This window comes from Rhamphochromis sp. 'chilingali' (assembly GCF_963969265.1).
Source record: "Rhamphochromis sp. 'chilingali' genome assembly, chromosome: 19".
Lineage (NCBI taxonomy): Eukaryota > Metazoa > Chordata > Actinopteri > Cichliformes > Cichlidae > Rhamphochromis > Rhamphochromis sp. 'chilingali'.
The window spans coordinates 20331697-20350850 of NC_137946.1; the positions used below are offsets into that span (position 1 = coordinate 20331697).

A 19154-nucleotide genomic window follows, 5' to 3' on the forward strand; every position below is an offset into this window, starting at 1 on the left:
GGGAAGGAGGGAAGAGATGGACGGAGGACAAAATGGAGCGATGAGCCGTGAGTTGGTGATTGTTTTTGAAGACGCTGTGACAGAAAGCCCCATGGGGGAATCTCCACACAGCACATCTGAGACTTTCACTTTCTGTCCACAGGCATTTTGCGCGTGCGCGGTTCAGTATGCGTTTGTATGTGAGTGCATGGTGCTGCTTTCATCTGTGAGTCTGAAGGTACTGATGGTGTATGTGGGCAGTGTGGAGGACCTGAAATTAAATGGCAGCGGTGCAAACACATTGTAAAGGTGCACAGATCCACTCACTAGCATAAGGCGAGTTGGCTGCAGAGCCATTGAGGAAAGTGGGCGAGCCTCCCAGGTTGGTCATGCCGGTGTTGTTGGCGTAGCCATTCATGGTGCTGGTGACTGAGGTGTAACTGGTCTGCTGAGGTGTGGAGCTGGGCACGTAACCGTGGGGTGACACACTACTGCTGCTGCGCACAAAACCTGCTGGAAATACGGAAAAAGGACTGAAGTGATGCTAATTAAAATAATTTATAATACACATCTCCACACACGGGAAGTTTCAATTTAGCATTTTCCTGGTTGCAGAACAGAACTCCACAGAAAGTGGAACAGTGGAAGCATGGAGTGTGTGGACATTGAAGATTTCCAGGGCTTCCAGTGTAGCCAAAGAACAGACTTCCCGTTCCATGTATTGTTCTTTTTTTATAAATTAAAATTTAAAATAGTGAATAAACAAAACTAAATTGGCAATGGGCCTGAGGTAGAATTTCAGAAAATGAAACCCCTCTTTTGCTTTGCACAGTGATTTTTTGTCCTTGCCAAGAGGAAGATTGACATGGTTTGGACATGTGCAGAGGAGGGAAAGTGGATATAATGGACATAGGATGTTGAATATGGAGTTGCCAGGCAGGAAGAAAAGAGGAAGACCTCAGAGGAGGTTTGTGGATGTAGTGACATGCAGAGGTTTGGTGTGACAGAGGAGGATGCTTGGGATGATCCACTGTGGTGACCTCTAAATGGAGCAGCCTAAAGAGGAAGAAGATGTAGCTGAAGCCTGTTTAAACATGATTGGTCAGTAGGTCAGGTAGCTCCAAACAGAGACCAGAGATTTTGAGTCTTGCCTTCAGATTCTGTATATAAATATATATAATAAATATATATGTTTATAGAGATTAAATACTATGGGATGGCTGATAAAGAAACAAATATCCTGCCTTTGATTTAAAACCAAAAATTACAAAGTTCCCTGTAAACCAATTTTAAACATGTCCCTGCAAATATGTAATAAAATGAGCTCATATGGTGTTTTTAGGCTGCGCTGTAGCGATGTTAAGTATTTAATGGCAATTACTAAACAGCATGATGACAAATTCTTACCCTGATTGGCTTGTGAGGGTTCGGATACGTTGACGGACAGCTGCCCGGTGAAAGAGTTGACTCCCATCATGCCACTGTGAGTTGAACTGGAAAGCTGGGTGTGACCTCGAGGAACGCTGTAAAGAGCTTCTGCGATGTCTGCTGCACGTTTGAGGATGATCTCCTGCAGGAAGAAGAAAGCGCTTTAGAATAAACACAATGGCAAAGTACTGATTTCCCTCTTTCCATGCGGTGTGTGTATGTGTACCTGGTTATTATGAGGCAAACCATAGAGGGCTTCCACCAGGTCTGCTGCTCTCTTCAGAATGACCTCCTGACACAAAGAGAGAGAAAAGTTGAAGACAGCAGCACGTATTACAGTTAATCACCTGTAACTGTCTCCTTCTTTCTACTTACATTTCCTTAAGAGACGGGAAGTATGAAAAACCTTGAATCCATAAAGTAAAATTGAGCTTCACACACATGAAGGCACACCCATAATTTCCACTTATAATAGTTGCTAAATGATACACATGTGCATTCCCTTTCCCCTTACTTCACATCCATTTTACCATCTACTCACGATAAACAAATTGCTCCTCAGTCCTTTTAAAGGCAGATTACCTGCTGTCAAGTCAAGTGCTTTTATGTGCCTGTGCATCTTAATGACATCTTAAGGTGACAGGTATTTAAAATATACTCTGAAGTCAATCTAAAGTGCTGCAGGCTCTTCTGCTGTGCATCTCTGTTCAAAATAGACCACAGTGTGAGTAGTTTTGGTCTCGTGCTGCTCTATTTGTTTAACAGGCCAGGTGACCAATAAAGCCAGATTAAGCTAGTTTTCATTCACATTTTCTGGATCTTGTGATGGAAAGTGCAATCAGTTATTTGAGGATTTGATGCCTTCCCCTCCCCCACTTGTTCATGTCAGTCCTCCCCACACCCTCCCCTTCCTCTGCTTTCCTGGTCCAGCTTCAAGTGTTTCTCCTCCACTTCCTTTTTGCCATTTTGCACACATGCTGGGAATTGTCTCCTCCGTCTTCCACTCCCTTTTGCTCTTTTGCCAAGCCTCTTTATTGTTTCTCCTTGCTTCCTCACCCGCCCGCCCTCTTGGTTTCTTCCTCTTTCTCTCTGCGCCCACCCCGGGGTCTAAGGTGTCTTGTTTAACAGTTAATGTGTTGTCGTTTCCACAGCGTGAGGCTGCCCGGTGACAGAGAGAAAATTACTCTGTGCTTCACAGTATTAACCTGCACCGTGTGACACGCTCACACACGTACTTACAGTTGGCTGCATGTGTGCTCTCCTGCGAGTTTGTGCCTGGTGGAACATATTGCCTCTCCATCAGTGTGTGTCTGTGTGTGCGTGTGTGAGGTCACAGAGCCAGTCAGCAGTTTTAGTGTGCCTGTCCACGGTGCTAAATTCAATCTCTTACACATTATTATGGTCTGGCTGCCTCTCTGTTAACCTCTCATTATTAGACTGGTGAGCTGAGACACACACACACACACACACACGCACGCACGCACGCACGCACACACACACACACACACACACACACAGAAATCTGATCCTGACTGTTCGAGTGGTTCCAGTAAGGCCAGTAGCTGATAAACGGGAAGGAAAGATGATCCTCTGGTAACATCATCATTATCAGGTCTGCAGGCTTTGGCTGCTACGTGATTCAAGTGTCTGGAATCGATGCACTCTGAATACTTTGTTCATATTTAGACGCACACATACATCACCTAATTAATCTTTCAGGTTGTGCTTGTCCGTAAATAGGAAAGTATGTTCGTCAGATTACCTCCTGGCTAATACAGATAAGTAACACTTCCAGCTACGTTTAGCTGACGTGAATGAGACTTAACGGGTTGTCAAAAAGCCCAACGATCCAGTTTTGACGTCCTATGGGCCTCGACAGCCTGCAGCCGCTTCAGAAACTAGGTAAAAAGTTCAAATTTGCTTAAAAAGTTGCACATGTCTAAATATTCCAGGTTTCCGTTTAAAAACTGCTCATCTGGTGATTTACATGTAAAAGTTTAGGTACAGAGAGTGGACTTTATTACTTATTTCCATAATCCTGTCCAAGTTTAGATGTTTGCATGGATGTTTTTGACATGCAAATCACCAAATCAAAACTCACTGGGGTGTTTTTGGATCAACCACCTCCTTCGTGTTTCTGCCCATCAACTGCTGTCTCGGCTTACTGCGGATAATGATGAATTATGACAAGTGATGGAAACCATCTCTGAAATGTTTACTTGTTAACCATGAATCCTTTTGTTTACTTTAATTGCTGCAATAAAGTCCAATTTTACAGCTTTTTATCTCTGCTTGATTCTTTCTTGATCATGCCACATTTCATCTATTGTCAGGTATTTATGGAATATATACCTGACAAGCACTCATTTGTCATTTCAATTTTGTGTGTTTGTGTTTTGTCACTTTTCCAACTCAACATTGGATCGAATAAAGGATGCAAGTCCTTGATTGAGTTTATATAACTGCTTCTCCAGACTTTTGTAACCTTTAGCATAATCTATTCCTGTCTGTTTCGGGTAAAAATGCAGACAAACAGTTCGTCTGCCAGACTCACAGAGAGAGAGAGAGAGGCGGGAGGTGAGCTAAAGGGAAGGCAGATCTGCTGGCAAAGAGAAAGAATAACAGGAGGTGTCTAGGTGCTTTTACTGTCTGAGTTATGACCAGCACTAATGCGATAACCATACATTACACACACACGCAGACACACACATGTTGTATGCATTAGGACCAGGAAATGCTGAGCCGAGTCTCTGCGGGGTCAGATGTGTGTGTAACGTGCGTGTGCCAGGCCGGCACAGACACGGCACACACGACTTATTCCTCCCTAATGCTGGCACATTAGCTGCCCGATCCGCTTCTAATGCGCCATTAGGGATGCCGTACATGCAGGGTCACACCTCGCAGTGAGATGATGTCATACTTTACATGTGGACTCACGGGAGATATCAGGTCCGATCACACACAGATACAGAGGTACTAACGTGTTCACTCATACACACGTCCTTTAGGGAGCGTTTCTTCTCTTGCTAAAAACGCTGCCAGATAGTGTTAGTACTTGAGGCTTCAGATTTTATTTCTTCTCATGGGTGGTGAGGTGGTGTCAACAAAGATATGTGTGACACACACACGGATTTAGAGTAGTTTCAAATATGTGTGTTCATGCATCACCACAGTTACTCATAATGGTGATGCTGATGACATGACCTCAGTTATGTACGACATCATCAAAAGGAGTTGCATAGCAATGTCAGCTGAGTGAGTCACCAGAGAAAGTCACCACTCTTACAAGGGTGACACATACTGGTCAACCTTTAAAACCATGAACACCCAAAACCTGAACTTAAGGAAAAGAGAGAGACGTGTCTGTGTCGAATGATCCAACAAAAGGAAAATATGCTTCCCAAATAACCGTTTACCAAGAAAAGAAATGTGTGAACTGCACCAATTCACTTCCATTACGACACTGAAGCATCACCTGTTCATGTCTCTACCTTATAACATATACCACCATCATTGAGGTGACTGTTGTTGTGATTTGGCTCTAAGTAAGACTGAATTGAAGTGAATTTGTGGACTTTACTTTTGAAGCCTCGAGTTGAGCGTCGCGTCACACCATGAGGGAGGAAGAGGCAGAAACACTGCATTCTCGGGTCCACCCTAAAGCAAACCCAGACTTATCATCTTTTTTACTCTAGCAGGGAGGATAATTTTCAAAATGAACTTAATGAAACTTAATAGAAAAGTTTTTACTGAGGTAAAACATCGAGTGAGGACTGAGCAATCACTCACACAGATGACGAGCAGTGGGTGGGTGATGTGCACATGCAAAATTTGGCCCTTGATTTTACAAAATGTATCTATACCCCAGATAAGAAGCAAGATTATTATCTGAACAAATATAACCTTAAAATGGCGATCTGATGGGGAATTCTCATAACTATTCTTCAGGTTTTATGAATTAAAACCAGGTTAATGTTAAAAACGATGGAAACCACTATAGAAAAGTCGCTGACATTTCAAAATAAAATGACACTCGTGATGTTGAAAACACAGCCTACTGTATGTGTCTTCAGGTGTAACGGTCCATATGTGCGTTGCTGTGTACAGAAAGTGTACGTGCACGTACATATGGCTGGATGTTGAAGAGATCACAGTGACACAAACTGGCAGCTGAATATTGCTGTGTGTTTGTGTGTGTGTGTGTGTGTGTTTGTGTGTGTGTGTAGCCAACAAAATCCCCTGAATGTTCACTGAACAATTATCGAATCGGCTGTCCACTGGTAATCCTCTCACACACTCCACTGCCCCGTCTGTTTGTCTGTCCGTCTGTCCGTCTGTCTTCTTTTTAGGCCTGGAAACAAACTCCTATAACTTCGATAAATGGGCTGATCGATTCTCAGGATGAGCAGCCAAGACTGTGGTGTGTGTACACGTGTGTGTGTCTGCATGTGTGTGGCTCTGGCGCCAACCGAAACACCCCCACTATATTCCATCGCCCAAACTTATTTCGCTCACCTGCTCACATGCACATACTCGCCATCATTATAACCATTTTCATATTGTTCTCTTATGTATCCAGCATCGCACTAACAGATAAGACAAATCCCCATGCAGTCCCTCCCTCTCTCTCTCTCTCCCTCTCTCTTTGGTGAGCAGCAATAATGAAGTCTCAGTTTGATCGACCACACGGCTACAAAATGATGAATTACCCAGCGACGGCCACACACATGCATCACACGCACAAAGACACACTCACACACAGAAGCAGATACAAGCATGTGCGATGAACCTTGATCTAAAGTGGGAGCACTGACGGTATAACACAGTTAATAACAAAGAAAGTACAGACTGTATTCAAATAAAGTCTGGCTTTAAAAGCTTTCTGTCATCAGAATGATCTCTTTCTTTTTTTTGTAAATTGGCTCCACAGTGCTGTAAGCCTCAGAGAAATGCATGAACAGAGGTGAGGGGGAGATGGGATTGTACACTTGTTTTTCTCAGACTTTTGTCAATCATTGTCTAATTTCAAAAGTGATCTGAACTCATTTGCCATGTTTTTCACCCTTTACCCTGTGCCTGAAGAAACTGTGACATGTCCCTTGGTGAACAGACGCTTATTATCTTAAACCTCACTTCTCATGCTCCCGAAGAACTTCATCTTGATCTCACCATGACTGAAAATCTCTGGGAGATGCTTCATGTTTGGCTTTGATTAATTCTTTATCATCTGTTGCTTCAGTGTGACACCTGATCAATGCATGGCATTACTTTGGTTGCTCTGATTGTAGCTTTATATAAAAATATTTTCCATGGCTTCAATAATGAGCCTGACCAGTTTTGATGGGAGTAAAAAAATAAAATAAAATGAAATAAAAAAAACAGGCCAAGAAAAAAATACTTTATAGTGCTTTGGGGTCAGATGTGATAATATTTGGTTCTAAAGGTATTTATGGATACATTTATTTGCTCGGCGTGCTCATTTGTTTTTTTTTTAACTGACAAACTTAAGCCAAAAAAAGAAAATATGTCAACTAAGGCCGAGATAAGGCAAGATTGTTCAACTCCCCCTTTAAATATTTCACTTTTCATCACTTTTCTCATGAAGAGTTTTTTGGATTAAGGAATGCACACCTGCTATGTGCAAGAAGAAGAAACAGAAGAAAAAACTTAATTAGCATCCAGTGTTGCCAGTTAGTTAAGTGGCAATTTTGTCACATTACCAGCATATTTTGCAGAAAGCTTCAACTCAAACACAGCAGATTTTTCAGTGTGGTCTAAGTTTATTATTCCCCCCCTTTTCGATTTCATGTGAAACACAACAAAACAAGCTGGAAGCATTATGTATTACATGTTAGCAGGGCGTGTCTCTTGCTCACAAATTAAGCAGAAAGTCCGATTATGCTTGAAAAAGTGAGTCAGTCACTTCTCTGACTCAGCCTTTACCAGAAGCTCCTACTAACATCACTTATGGTATTGCACGCTTCAGGTTGCGAACCTCATTTCCTGCACAGATTTTTCTGCAGCACTTATTGCATTTATAGTAAGCTGAAACAGGACAGGCCTGCTCAGAAAAGCTTTTAAAAGAGTTAAATCTTCTCTGATGGGCTGGCTTCATTCCTCATATCCATCCCTGACTGCGATAACTTTTTGCACAATGTATGCTGTATTTATGTTAAGCCTTAAAAATGCAAAACACATTTTCAATCTGCCCAGTGCAACACAACAAACAACAAATGGACCATAGGTAATGAGTTACACTGAACTATCTTAGAATTGCCTGCATACGCAGACCATTAAAGAGGTGCCTGTTTAACCAGTGCAAAAATATACTGAAATTAACTGTTCCTATTCTTGAGAAGTATTGAACCATTGGCGTCATGGACCAGGAGAGTGACTCACAACTCACAACCCACAACAGTGAGCTGCATAATATCCCATTGTTTGGGTTGTAAATTGATTTAAATGTATTCTTTAAAGCAGTGACTTGAAAAACTTGTCCAAATAACAATCATACTACTATATCACCCATGATTAAATGGTTAAGACAAAATGTTGATGGTCATACCCCTACAGCTGCGATCCATCCTCAGACAAGACTATGAATATTTGTGCACGGTGAATATAGTATAGGTTTGAGTAGGGAAATAGCATGGTTATGGGATAAAGCGAAGATAGAGTTAGGCGGCAATGTTAAGAACAGATTGTTGCTACCGTAGATTACATGGACAAAAGTACTGGGCTGCACCTCTTAGATCCTACATCTGAATTACATTTAATTTTAGATGTTTTTCGGTCCATTGTCACTGCTGTATAAAATCAAGCATGTTCTAAAGAGCTCACTGAGTTTCAGAGTGGTACTGTAGTAGGATGCCACCAATGCAACAAGTCAGTTTGGGAAGTTTCCACAGAAACTCAGACACAAAGTGACAGACCGGGTAAAGTTACAGAGTGGGGCTGCTGAGTGCTGAGCTCCAGTGCATAAAAACTGCTAACGCTCTGCTGATTCAAAAGCTGATAAGCTACAAACCCCCTTCAGCATTAAAATCAGCACAAATAACGTGGTCTAGGAGCTTCATGACATGGGTTTCCATGTTCGAGCAGCTCCTGGGGGTGTTATCACCAAACTAAAGCAGAACTTTTAGGAGAAAGTCTTTCCACTTGGCAGTCATCTTAAAAAGCCCCTGGGGAGTTATCAGCAACAAGGACAAACTTTTATCTCATTGAAAAAGGAGAAAGCTACAACTTTAATCTTAATGATCAGTTATATCAAAATGCATGTATGGAACTATTGCTGATATCTGAGAAAAGTTACTGACTTTGCCACAAATAAGGTTTTAAAAGTTTTCCCGCCTTAAAGGTCACATTTTGTACTGTACATGTGACCATTTTTTTTTTTAAAACTATTTTACACCTTAATTTATGGCGCAGATATTATCTGTGTCTCTGGCTCATCTCAGCAGAGCACTGTAAACCTTAAGAATAAGAAAAAATGATAATTACACTCAGCTACATGTTCACTATGACATCCAGGACCCCATCCAGGGTGGCTGTAGAGCAGGCTGTAGGTAGTAGAGCAGGTCACCTACTATAAAGAAGGTTGATGTTTTGATCCTCATCATCTCATTTCTAAATTTGACCGTACTGTAGGTTTATTAGCTTTTAAGCAACAGTGAGCTCATTACTGTTTACCATAAGTGAAAGCAACAAATCCACCAGTTATGTTTATTGCGTAACGTATTGAACACGTTCCCACGGTGATGGTGGACATTACATCTGATTGATAACACATGTGGTTGATCCAGGGTGTCACCATGACCGTGATGACACAGCTGTATCACCACATCCATCACATCGTGACCAGCGCCCACTCTTTGATGATGTCACAGCAAAGACAGCCAATCATGGACTAGTTCCAGCAGGAATGGCGAACCAATCAACAGCAGCTGTTTACAAGGGCATGACCTCTGCCTTCACAGATACACAATTTCAGACTTGAAACAGGTCGACTTGTGAACACACACACACACACACACACACACACACACACACACACACACACACACACACACACACACACACACACACACACACTTTGAGAGAAGTCATCCTGCATGTACAGAGCAAGATGACAGAGTTTGGTATCAAAGCGGAGCTCATCGTTTGGTGCTAATTGTTTACATCTGCTGAACCTTTAAACACGCTGCTTGATCTCCAGCTGATAAACAAATAATCAGATATGACTCTCTGATCTGGAAGAGACTCAAGCACTCACCCTGTAAATGTGGAGCTAAGAAACTGACACACAAAGGGTTCACAAAGAGGTAAAAGAACAGCCCACAGGAGATTTAAAAACACATATTCTCGTCAGAAATATAAAAAACAAGCATATACAAAGCAAATAAAATATAAGCACAAAGTTCTTTCATTCACATCTTTGTAAAGCTACAGTTTCTGTCCTTTTTGAAATATCCCTAAACAAAAGACAAGTTCTTGTTTTATTCTAAGTCCAACAAGCTGTGGTACAAATGGGCAAGTTGTGAATGTGAACTGTTTCGGTACCTTTGGCAGCCTCTCAGGGTCACCAGGGTGCCGAGGAATGACCTTCTGTAGCCTCTGGAAGCCGTAGTCGATGGTAGGTTCGTTTAACGCTGGAGAGGACAAAGAGAAACAGAAACAGAGGGAATAAGTAATATGGAAATTTCCTGAGAACAACTGGAAACACTCCATCTCCAGTGTTGACATCATGCTGCACTTGTGGGTGTAGCTGGAAAGTTTTCTGACATAAACCCATAACTCAATAACTGGGAGTTTAAATCTTTCAACTTTGCACCTGCATTGAGTGTTTATTCAGCCAATCAGTGGCTACAGAAACAAGCTGTGGACACAACTCTAAATCACTACCTGTTAAATTCATGCTGCAAGCTTGTCAGCACAAAGTGCCACTTTACACATTATATTTGTGTCCATCTAAATCCATCTTTCAGGCTAGACCTCCACCAACTCCTGCTGGATATTACAGGCTCACTCTAATATGTCCATCACTTAGCTGCTAACAGGAGGGGAAAGCACTTTATGGCTCTTTATTACCTTCAAATTTCACGACTGGATCTTACCACTACTGTACGGAGGAGGAGGATGCTTTTTTCAGATTTCAGGTTTTTTTTGGTGCAGGAGTCTCTTTGGAACTGATTCAACCAAGCGACAGCCAACGACCTCCATCAACCCTCACCAACAAGTCAGGGAAAACAGATTTTTATCCCTAGCTACTGGAGGCTAAAAGGGGTGCCCCAACTAGTCTTTAGGCCTTAGACTTGGTTTGCTAAAAATAAAATACTCATCTGGTAAAGGCAGACCTAATTCATTTTAGCCCTCAGATAGATATTGTGGGTCTCTGTAGCTACTTGCTTCTGTATATGTTCCTGAAGGGAGTCTCAGAGACAGGTAGTATTTATCTATTTTACTCTAAATTATGTGATTAGACATGCAAGTCATGTAACTCATATCTTAATATAAAAACACAGATTGCATCCTTTAAAAAGCACTTTACCACAATCCCAAAGGCTTCCTGTCACAACAACAACAATATTGTAGCTTCTTTACCACATTTTTTTTATAGGCTACACATGTATGATAAGATTTTCCATCAGCCTTTCACTTCTTGTTCCACCATCTGCTGTTTCTAGAAATGTCAGCTTTGCTTTTTTCCATGTGCTTTTAACCACTTTTACGGTCTGAAGCAATTTTGCTGATTTGCAGCAAAATCCCACTGGTGTCATATATTGTAAAATGTACAACTAGGGACTGGTCATGAACCTTGAGAGATAAAAACAGAGCTCACTCTCACCTCTTGCTTTAAGTCATCAGGAAGATGACTTTCCTACAAGATTTACATTTAGCAGAATATGTCTGTGTGTTTCTTGGGGGCAAAGTCAGACAATAAACTCATATTTGTGTAAATTAATGGTGATTTACGATAAACCAAAAATTCAAAGGCCTTCCCATTCATCGCCTCAACCTCCTAGTAGTTCAGCGGATAAATGATAAGTCAAAAGATGCTATCCTTTTCTCAAAAACAACAAGTTAGAGTAGCACCTTTAATGCTCTTGTTGCCGGTGCTCAGCCTGAGCGCGCATAAACAGACAGAATCACAACATCTATGGCAATCAGCACGGGGAGATCTCACTAGAGAGGAGAGAGGATGACATCTCATTTTGTGACATTTTGTTCCCAAGGAACATGCTGGTATCAAGAAGCGTTTTTTGGGGGGGTTTTCTGGCAAAACTGGGTTGGAAAATAATGAACCTGCTCAGCATGAGCCAACAGAAGCCTGGAAGTTAGAGATGAGGGCTTGTGACTGAGAGGTCGGCAGTTCAAAATCGGGCTGGGAAACTGTAACTGAGAAAAATACATCTCTCAGCAACTACTGTGGATATTCTCCCGAAGCAGAACGCTGTTAAATGTTGAATGCTTGACTTCAGATTTTAAATTTATAAAACTTGAAGAAAACCTAGCTGTTAAGAAAACGTGATGAATTAAAGCTGAATTGTGTTTCTTCAGATGCATGTAAGAGAACAAAAACAGGCCAAACAGACCTGTTTCTTTTATGCCTTTATTCTACACTCTGGGCATCACATGGGACTATAACGTCACTGAGTAGCAACATCAAATTCAAGTTTAAGATCACCGGTCACTTTATCAGACACACTAATATCAGGTATGACTCCCTTGTGTCTTCTGAACTGCTTTAAGTCTTCACGGCACAGATTTAACAAGGTGCTGGAAACATTTCTGAGAAATTTTGGTCCATATTGACATGACAGCATCAAACAGTTGCTGCAGTTTCATCCATGATTTCAATCTCCCTGTTCCATCACATCCCAAAGGTGTTTTACTGGATTGAAATCTGTTGACCGTGAATGCCATTTGAGTACAGTCAACTTATTATTATATTCAAGAAAGTAGTTTGAGATGTTTTGAACTTTGCAACATGGCGTGCTATTGTGCAAAGAAAAAGCCATCTGAAGATGGGTACACTGTGGTCATAAAGGGATGGACATGAGGCTGTGACAATGCTCAGTTGTCATAGTGTCCCCTAAGCCTTTACATTACCACAGCTGCCATGAACAGCTAAACTTCAGCAGGTCGTCTTGACCACATCTACAATCCTTAAGGCATTAAGGTGCTTCCATGTGTTTGGCTGATCAGATATTTACTTTAATGAGCAATTGAACATATGTCCCTGATGGCAGTGAGTATATTTCTGCACCACTATTTGAGACATCTACAGTTGCCTTGCATAGTTTTAGCTTTATTTATTAAGGTTTTACCTCTGCAGAGCTACATAAATATAATCTACAATAAATACATACATACCTTAAAACATAAGCATTAACTCTGGGGAGGCGGCCCAGTCTAACTGATATTACACTGCCATTATTAATGGTAGCAGACCTGATAGAGTGCAGGCGGTTAATGCAAATATGTGCAGAGATGGATAAACCTGGTGCAGTCGCTAATGGTGTCAAAAGCACTTGTATGATAATAACACTGCAGGTGTATAATCTAAAGGGTTTTAAAGAGCGTTTAGTGTTCACTTTAATGTCCCAATTACAGCCCTCTGCAGTCTTTACACAATCAATATGTCACTCAAGTAGAGACATGAAAGCTCTGTCAGTCAGGATGACGGCTTTAAAGGATTTTCTGTGTTTATTTATATGTGCTGAACATGTGTCTTCACCCCATTTTTCGACCCATGTATGCTTAAGTTGAGTTAAAGAATAAGTGTAGAAAAAAAGACAAAGACAAATGGACACATGAATGGATGCACAGTAGGTGTGTCTGCACGTGTGTGATGTCCAAGTGTGCAGCTGCAGTGATATCGGGTACTTTCCACATCCAGCACTATTAAATTAGTTGCAGCTGAATATCTTGTGTTGTTTTCTAGTTTCTGTGTGTGTGTGTGTGTGTTTTAGATATATGTCTGTTTTATTATCACATCACACCCAAGTTTCTGGTTTCTGTTATGTCCTGAACCGCAATTTGTTAGCAAGATAACTTCATAAATTGCAGAGCTATAAAAACACCAGATGTTAAACTGTCATGGACAGTACTTCTCCCTGCTCCAAGGAAAGTTTTTGGACAAATTATGATTTTTAAGATCCACATAGGATAATTATGTGAACATGATGGAGTGGTCTGGAAGGAAGTAGGTCAAGGAGGAGCAGAAGAGCAAGAAGAAATGAAAGCAGAAAAGAATAGAATCAGGTGAGAGGTGGCGAAAGGAGTGAAGAGAGCTTGTGTTCAAGCAATAAAAACAAACAAAGCCGAAAACTAAACTTAGTCATAGTTGAGAAAAACAAAAATTAGAAAAACAGCTGCCTAACAGTCAGCGGGATATCAACTGCCAAAATTAACTGCCAGTGTCAGATCCACGCTCCCTGTACATCTCTAGAGACGATGCCAACTGTAATATCACACACACACACACGCACACACACACATTCATGTACAAATATACAAAAGCATGACTTTGAGCGGTTTCAGTACCTTAGGCCTCAAGTATCTCCAACTGACTCTTTATTAATAGAACTAAATGTTTTTTTAAGGTGGGAATGTTTGCGTATTTATGGATTTGCGTAGTTACATGTACAGTTTGTGTGAATTTTGAAGCAAAAAGTTCAGGTTTCCCAAAAGATTTAGCAGTTTCTTAATGCACAGAAGCAACAACATCAAATCAAATCAAATCAAATCACTTTTATTGTCACATCACATGTGCAGGTACATTGGTACAGCACATGTGAGTGAAATTCTTGTGTGCGAGCTTCACAAGCAACAGAGTTGTGCAAAATACAATAATGATCACCCAACAGAACTCACTCCAGTGGTTACACATCAGCTATAAAAGGCATTAGTAGTATCAGATTAGGTTCACTTACCATAGAAATGCTGACAACTACAATCAGTTGGGGGGTCTCCAGATGCCAGTTTTGACATAAGGACATAGAGTACAGTGGTGTGAAAAAGTATTTGCCTTCTTCATGGCTTCTTAGTTTTTTGCATATTTTTCACACTTACTGGGTAACTGGGTAAATGCAAAATGACGTTTTTAAATGATGATTTCACTTATTAAGGGAAAAAAGTTATCCAAGCTTACCTGTCCCTGTGTGAAAACATAACTGCCCCTTAAGGCTATTAATTGGTTGTGCCAACCTTAGCAACAAGAACTGCAATCAAGTGTTTGCAAAAACTGGCAATGAGTGTTTCAAGTTGCTGTGGAGGGGTTTTGGCCCGCTCTTCTTAACAGAATTGTTTTAATTCATCCACACTCAAAGATATCCGAGTAGGAATGACCTGTTTAAGGTCAGACCACAGCACTAGATTTAAGTCCAGGCTTTGACTAAGCCACTGCAGAACCTTTATTTAGTTTTTTGAGGTGTTCAGAGGCGGACTTGCTGGTGGGTATCAGATTATTGTCCTGCTGTGTAATGTAAGTGTGTTTCAGTTTAAGGGCAAGAACTGATGGCCAGACATTCACCTTCAGGGTTTTTTGGTAGAGCAGAATTCATGGTTCCATCTTTTATGGCAAGTCTTCTACACCCTGAAGCAAGTGAGACCTGCAGGTCTTTAGATGTTTTTTTAGGTTCTTTTGTGACCTCCTGGATAAGTTGTTGATGCGCTCTTGGAGTGACTTCGGCAGGCCGGCCACTCCTGGGAAGTTTCATCGTTCCAAGTTTTCTCCATTTGTGGATAATGGCTCTGACTGGAGTCCCAAAGACTTAGAACTCGCTAGTAACCCTTTCCAGACTAATACATGCCACTGACTTTGTTTCTCAGTTGTTTCTTTACATTGTTGCATGATGTGTTGGTCTTTGAGAGGAGATCACCTTTCGGCGCTTTTCCCTTTCTGCTTGGTTTATTATTTGTTTAATGTTCAAATTTGTCAACAATATCTGAAAATGTGATAAATATGCAAAAAGGAATCAGGAAGGGGGCAAATACATTTCATAGCACCGTGTTAATCCAATGATATGAGTTGTGTCAATGATGAGTCTAAAAAAAGATAAACAGCTTCAAGACGGTGGACGATTTGGTGACACTGAAGCTTGAACCTGTTTCATCTCGACAAATCCTGCCACCCTTCTGCCTGTGAAATCATCACTGCATGACTCTCTCCTCTCCCCTCCTCCTACTCTCTTCCGCTTCACCTCCTTCCTTTTTTCTTAACTACACCTTCTGCCACTTTTATCCGTCCATCCATTCTTCCACCGCCCCTCCATCCTCCAGCCTAGTTCTTCCTCCAGAGTCCAGAGCTGCCATCAGATCAATACTCATTGAAGTTTCATGAGGACAGGCCATCCACTCCTGTTTCACAATAAAATGTGAACAGAGGAGGGAGACAGAAGAGAAGACGTGGGGGTGGTGTATGTCTAGGATTTCTCATGTGCATTTATTGTAAAATGGCGATGTTTTTCTAGTTATCTTTGGGTGGTGTTGAAACAAAAGAATGTGCAGAAAGAGGAAAAACAATGGGGTAAAGAGCAGGAGGGGAGGGAAGCGAGTGAAATTGGGTGGGTGAAAGGACAGAGGGGACTGATGTAAAAGGAGAAAAAGAAGAAGAAAAGGAGGAGGAGAAGAGGAGGTGTGGTGATATTGATTCTCTGGCCAGCCAGCAGTTCAATACCACTGAATTATTGCTTCATTCTTCTCCTTATGAGATGAGATCTCTTTCTCCCGAGCTCGTCTTCTCTCTGTGACTTTCCGTGTGTTTGTATATGTGTCTATGTACGATGAGTGTATCTGCATGTGTGTATCAGTATATGTGATCCACTTATGAGCGGATCGATACTTTACAATCTGGTTTTAAAAATCCACCTTTCTTCCTATGCACCCCCCCCCCCCCCCTTTTTATGCATCTCCAGCTTTCTGTTTTTAATCTCTCTATTTCTCACTTCTCCCGTCTCCAAGCGAGGTTGTTTGGAAAAGTGAAGAAAAAAAGTGTAAAATTGTCACCATTTTTCAAATTTCTCTAAAAGTTTCTGAGCTTTCTGAGTTTTTTTTTCTTCAGCTGTTGATAATAAATCAGCTCTTTATACGAGTGTGTGTCCACACATGCGTTCATAATGCCAGCATTTATTGATTGTCACTTTGTACCTTTGTGTGTTTATAGTTTATGGTGTGTGATGTCGAGAATGTAAATTTTTCCCATCGGGCAGATGAGGCAGCCATACGGCACCATGTGTGCATGTAGGGTGTGTGTGTGTTTGTATGTGTGTGCGTGTGTTTGTATGTGTGTGTGCGTGTGTGTGTGTGTATACATATGTGGTAGACCATCTGTTTACCAGACTAGTCACCATCTTTCCCTCATATCACTCTGATTTACAATTACTTTAAACTCCTGCCCCTGTTTGAAAGTGTGTGTGGTAAGTTGTGTAAGACATGACCCCATGTAAGTGTGGCTTTGCGTGCGTTTTTACGTGTGGTGTGTGCGTGCGCGTTTTTTTGCACATGTGTGCTCGTGAGTATGTTTAATTGCGCAGCCCTTACACCCAGAGGCAACCACAGCTTAAGCGCTGAAAAACCACCACAGCCAATCAGCTTTCACCACCCTGACCTTTCACCAGTGACTTCTAGCAAGGAGTCAACCTCGAGGCGGGATCAGGCAACCGCACTAACGGATCGCGTTTCCTGGGTCACATGTTGAAGCCATTAGCCAATCGCAAGGTCACGAGTGGGTCATCTGCGCCCAATAGGAGCAGCAGTTAGATGCCAGACGGACCAATTACCAGCCGGCTAGCCTCAGGGTCACAAAGATGTTGCGTCTGAAGAACACTGAAGCAAGCTGGAGATCTTTTACAAAGGAACTACCTTTAAAAGAAACTCACATCGCCTGACATTTTACTCCTCAAAATTTTGTACAGCCATCATCTAACAAAATCCTGATTGTGGGTCTGCCATTTAAGCTTATAATTGCTGCTTTTTTTTTGTGGTGATAGCTGCGATTTCACACAGAAGCCCATTTTTCTTAAATTGTACAATCCCGACTGGTTTAAAGCAGTGAAGTGCTTGCATTTGTCCTTCCTTTTTCAGTTACTTCCCTAATACTGTTCTTCCTCTATGACTTTTTGTTGGGCATTATCATGGAATACACATCGAGCTTAATTTAATCAAATAAAGCACGCAAAGCTGAAATGCAGACTTCATCACTTTCTTCTCACCTCTTGAGCAGGAAATATTAGAGATTTTATGTACTTGTCCCCAAGAGTAAAACTCACATTTATTCATTGTAAGTTTTTTTTCCATCTTCATTGATCATGTTTAAATCCTCCTGTAATGTTGGCGTCATTAAATGTCTCAAGACTCCAAGAATTTCTATGGCAGCTACAATTCCCCCCCTTGTCTGTGAATCTGTGAATGACGTCATCGTTATGGTGTGATGGAGCCATGTTGAGCGGATCAATACCAGACATCACATCACCTCCATCCATTTCCACATGTATGTGCAAAGTAACACACACACGCATGCTTTCTCTCCTTTTCCTGCACTACTCCGTTTAGCAGGAAAATGCTCACTCAAAGTCAACAATCCGGTCAGAAACGTGTGTGTTTGTGTGTGTGCGTTTAATGTGCGTTAGTAAACTGGGTGTTCTGGATGATTTCACTAATAGTTTCAGTATGGAGGGCTATAAAGAGCAGACTGTTTAATTGTAGCTGGTTTTAACGAGCCTCTGATTATGGCAACATTCTAACGAGTGTGGGTCGTTAATGTTGACTAATCTACAGTCATTAGTTCAACACTGTCTGGCCTGAGAGTGAACTACAACTCATAGATGTTATTCACACACACACACACACACGCACATTCAGACACAGTCTCTCTGAAACATGTACAAACACACAAATGCACATACAAAAGCTTATATATGCAAACACACCTTTTCACTAACCTACAATGACAAATTAGACAGTTTTCATATTAGAAGAAGAAAAACATATTTTAATTAAGACAATACAGTAAATTGTATGTGTGTGTAACTGTGTTCTTTGAACCTACCTGTGTATATGAACCTCCCTGGTGTGCCTTTGCAGAACTGTTTAGACTTGTAAGACAGAGTGACCTCTACAACCCCAGGGATGTGTCTGGGAGGCGTCTGCACCCGGATGGCATGTGGTGTAATCAGCTAGAAAAGCAAGGAACAGAGTACCAAGAGTCAAATCACCCGAAGAATCAAGAAGAATGAAGTATTAAACATCGGGACACCACAGCACCTTTAGTTCTTAATGTTGTGCAGCTAGGTTTTCTCTATTCATGAAAAATATCTCCACTGATAAAAAAAAAAAAAAGATGTTTCCTTTAAATCTAGTAATTCAGTCGCAGATTTAAATAAACCTGCATACTGAAGCTTTGCTCTAAACTTTATTTTAGTTGTTGGGTTGGAGATTGATCGCTTGTTAATGATGTGAAATTGATCTCTAGCTGACCTGGTTTTATATTTGAATTTAATGCATTTTTGCATTAGTCTGAATTTGAAGGTGGCATTTGGAGCAAAACCACTGATTCCTTTTTTCATTATTAGCTAAGATTTAAAATGAGTCATAGAGTCGTCATCAGCAAGTGTGAGCACCTCTATAAAAGCAGAGGTTTTGGCAGGTTTACTGGTCCGGAGCGTTCAGGTGTGTGTTAACACAATGCCACAATCTTGCCAGGAGTGGTCTCAGCAAAGTCACCCCAAGGTCAGACCATGCAATGC

The 19154-nt window shown here is 41.3% G+C and overlaps 1 protein-coding gene across 5 annotated transcripts in view; it reads right to left on the reverse strand.

Moving 5' to 3' along the window:
• Nucleotides 1–19154, reverse strand: part of LOC308386983 (transcription factor COE1-like) — a 91969-nt gene that overhangs the window by 9419 nt on the left and 63396 nt on the right. For 4 of the 5 annotated variants that reach the window (XM_080866845.1, XM_080866844.1, XM_080866842.1 and 1 more), the window contains exons 10-14: nt 18458–18584; nt 9967–10055; nt 1634–1699; nt 1387–1549; nt 307–492 (exon numbers count right to left, since the gene is read on the reverse strand). In XM_080866845.1, the coding sequence (XP_080722971.1) occupies nt 307–492; nt 1387–1549; nt 1634–1699; nt 9967–10055; nt 18458–18584 (631 nt within the window). The remainder of the gene's footprint in view (nt 1–306; nt 493–1386; nt 1550–1633; nt 1700–9966; nt 10056–18457; nt 18585–19154) is intronic. The other variant, XM_080866843.1, reaches the window with a different exon arrangement.